Source organism: Drosophila sulfurigaster, chromosome 3 (assembly GCF_023558435.1).
Source record: "Drosophila sulfurigaster albostrigata strain 15112-1811.04 chromosome 3, ASM2355843v2, whole genome shotgun sequence".
Taxonomy (NCBI): domain Eukaryota; kingdom Metazoa; phylum Arthropoda; class Insecta; order Diptera; family Drosophilidae; genus Drosophila; species Drosophila sulfurigaster.
In genome coordinates, this window is record NC_084883.1 from 42,675,777 (window position 1) to 42,678,287 (window position 2,511).

General features: G+C 34.7%; 1 protein-coding gene across 1 annotated transcript; it reads left to right on the forward strand.

Annotated features, from left to right (window-relative positions):
* The first annotated feature begins 213 nt into the window (after nucleotides 1-213).
* On the forward strand, nucleotides 214-1,888 carry LOC133840080 (G-protein coupled receptor Mth-like). Its single transcript, XM_062271736.1, has 7 exons — nucleotides 214-231; nucleotides 289-787; nucleotides 848-1,007; nucleotides 1,067-1,252; nucleotides 1,313-1,576; nucleotides 1,646-1,728; nucleotides 1,796-1,888. Exons 2-7 carry the CDS (start codon nucleotides 317-319, stop codon nucleotides 1,886-1,888), a joined length of 1,257 nt encoding a protein of 418 aa, XP_062127720.1. The 5' UTR covers nucleotides 214-231; nucleotides 289-316.
* The last annotated feature ends 623 nt before the right edge of the window (nucleotides 1,889-2,511 follow it).

The following is a 2,511-nucleotide window of genomic DNA, read 5'->3' on the forward strand; positions in this document are numbered from 1 at the left end:
GTACGCAAACCAAGAAATGAACGAATTTATATATTTTATCGTAAAACAGAACAAGTTTCAAAAATTAATCTTAGCTCTAAATTTAGTACTAATCCAAAGCTTTAAGAATAACCTTCACTTATTTTTAAAATCGTTTTAGTTTATGTTTTTTTCACCATAAACTCGGTCGCACTATAATTTTGTATATTCTTAGAAAGTTTATCAACATTTGTTATACTCACTCATAATTTGGTAAATATTCATGTATTTATGATTGCTTATCAGTGGTTTCTGATTTGAATCTTTCAGCATTGCAGAACAACATTTTGTATAAGCCATGTGGATATTATTATTAATGATTGCTCTAACCGGCATCAATGCCGATATACCCGATTGTGATTACTATGACACAGTGAGATTGTCGGAAGACCAAAAGTTACTAAATGGTTCGTACAAGTACCAGAATATCATAATTTCACCGGAATTAACTGGTGAATATGATTACGAGATTCTTATGAACGGAGACTCCGATAAGGTTCCAAGGCATCTGCGCGGTTGTGCTTGTCACTTAGGCACTTGCATACGATACTGTTGTCCCAAGAACCAGAAGCTCGTTGTCGAAGAGCGCAGATGCGGCGAGGATATTCAGGACTTAGATGACTTTGATGGCTTTGTGGATTTCGTTTGGACGAATGGCACCGAAATGAAGATGCCAGTCTCCGATGACTTAATCATACAAAGAGATCTTCCGGTGCCTTGCTCAGAGCATATGAGTATTATTAATAAATACAAATGGAAACTACTGGAGGTGTGGTTTAGAAACTGTAAATTGAAAAGCTATGCAATAATAACATTACTTTATTTTAAGAATGGAAATATCGCATACCTATTTGTGTCAGATAATTCAAGTAACCAACGATCAAAAAATCAATATTGTCTACAGCCTCAGCGATTTGATAACGAATCAAGGGTCCAACTGATTCCACAATTTTGCCCAGATCCGCGAACTATATGGCCAACCATAACGCGTATGCTAATCTGATGTTTGTATTTCATTTTTATTTTTGAAAAGTTTTCTTTTTTTCAGTGCTTATACTGAGTATTGTTTGCTCCGTTCTTACGATCGCTGTCTATATGGGATTGCCAAAATTACGAAATCTTCATGGAATTTGTTTCATTTGTTACTTGTTCATGTTGGTAGTGACTTTTTTGTTGCTACTTTTAATCAACATTTATAATTCGTCTATGTCGGAAAATCAATGCAAAGCAATTGGTAAGATATATTTGCATATTTATACTTAAATCATTATTTAGAATAGAATTTTTCGATCAGGTTACGTTGGATACTTTGCTGAAATGTCGAGATTTCATTGGCTCAGTGTTATAAGCTTCAATTTGTGGAAGAGCTTTCGGGGCACCAACAATAACGAAGATTATACAATCGCATATCGGTTCACCATCTATAGCATAATTGTCTGGACATCTGCGGCTGTTTTAACCCTCATTATATTTATTATTGACAGCACTTTGGATCCAGATGATATGGATCAACTACCTTGGATGCCAGGAGTAGGAATATTCACCTGCTGGGTCAAAAGTGAGTAGATCAGCAACTCTAAATGATTAACTCTGATCTGACTCTGAATCAATGAATAATTTCCCACAGCCCATGATTGGTCTGCAATGCTCTATTATGTTGGGCCTATGTCAATACAAATTATATTCAATACGATAATGTGCGTCATGACGGTGAGATAAAAGTTATTATTGTTATTATTGGAATTGATATATCAAATTCTAATTGAATACTTTTTAGGCGATTCGAATTTTCAATGGGATGGGTGAAATGAAGAATTTTCAAGGGCAACAAAAACGTCATCAACGTGTCCAGTCGTGTATAAAGAAGTAAGAAATTATGAAAACATCAATCAATTGTAATTGAATTTAATTTGTTTCTTTTTCCTGTTTTTTTAGGTGTGGTATATTTGCCCGACTTACTATTATTATGGGAGTTCCTTGGACTTTCGAGATACTTGCGTATTTTGCACAATCTTATCACATTCTCAACAGAATATTTTTATTTTTTTATTACATCATTTTTGGTGAGGGTATTCTCATATTCATATTGTTTGTGCTAAAGCGTAGTGTTTTTAAGCAAATAGCTAATAGGTAAGTATTTCTAGAGCTAAAGAAACCGAAGGAGGAAACAAAACACTATTTGAACCTTAAATTTTGTAGCTGGGCTAGACAATTGTTTTGTTGTTATTATTATTGTTATTTATTTTTGATACCCGCTACCCATAGGGTAGGGCATTATAACTTTGGAAATGTATTAACACTAGGAATTGTATATAACAGGTAGAAGGAGGCATCGCCGACCTCATAAAGTACATATATTCTTGATCAGCATCAACAGCCGAGACGATCTAGCCATGTCCGTCTGACTGTCTGTCCGTCTGTCCTTATGAAACACTGGATCTCAGAGACTATAAGAGATAGTTGTTAGATGTTATGTTTGCACGCAGATCACGT

Bases quoted from the DNA above. Each gene is read 5' to 3' on its own strand.
- LOC133840080 (XM_062271736.1), top strand. From the start codon at position 317: ATGTGGATATTATTATTAATGATTGCTCTAACCGGCATCAATGCCGAT. The intron at 1,008-1,066 runs GTATGCTAATCT...TCTTTTTTTCAG, and splicing joins TATATGGCCAACCATAACGC to TGCTTATACTGAGTATTGTT. The intron at 1,577-1,645 runs GTGAGTAGATCA...AATTTCCCACAG, and splicing joins ATTCACCTGCTGGGTCAAAA to CCCATGATTGGTCTGCAATG.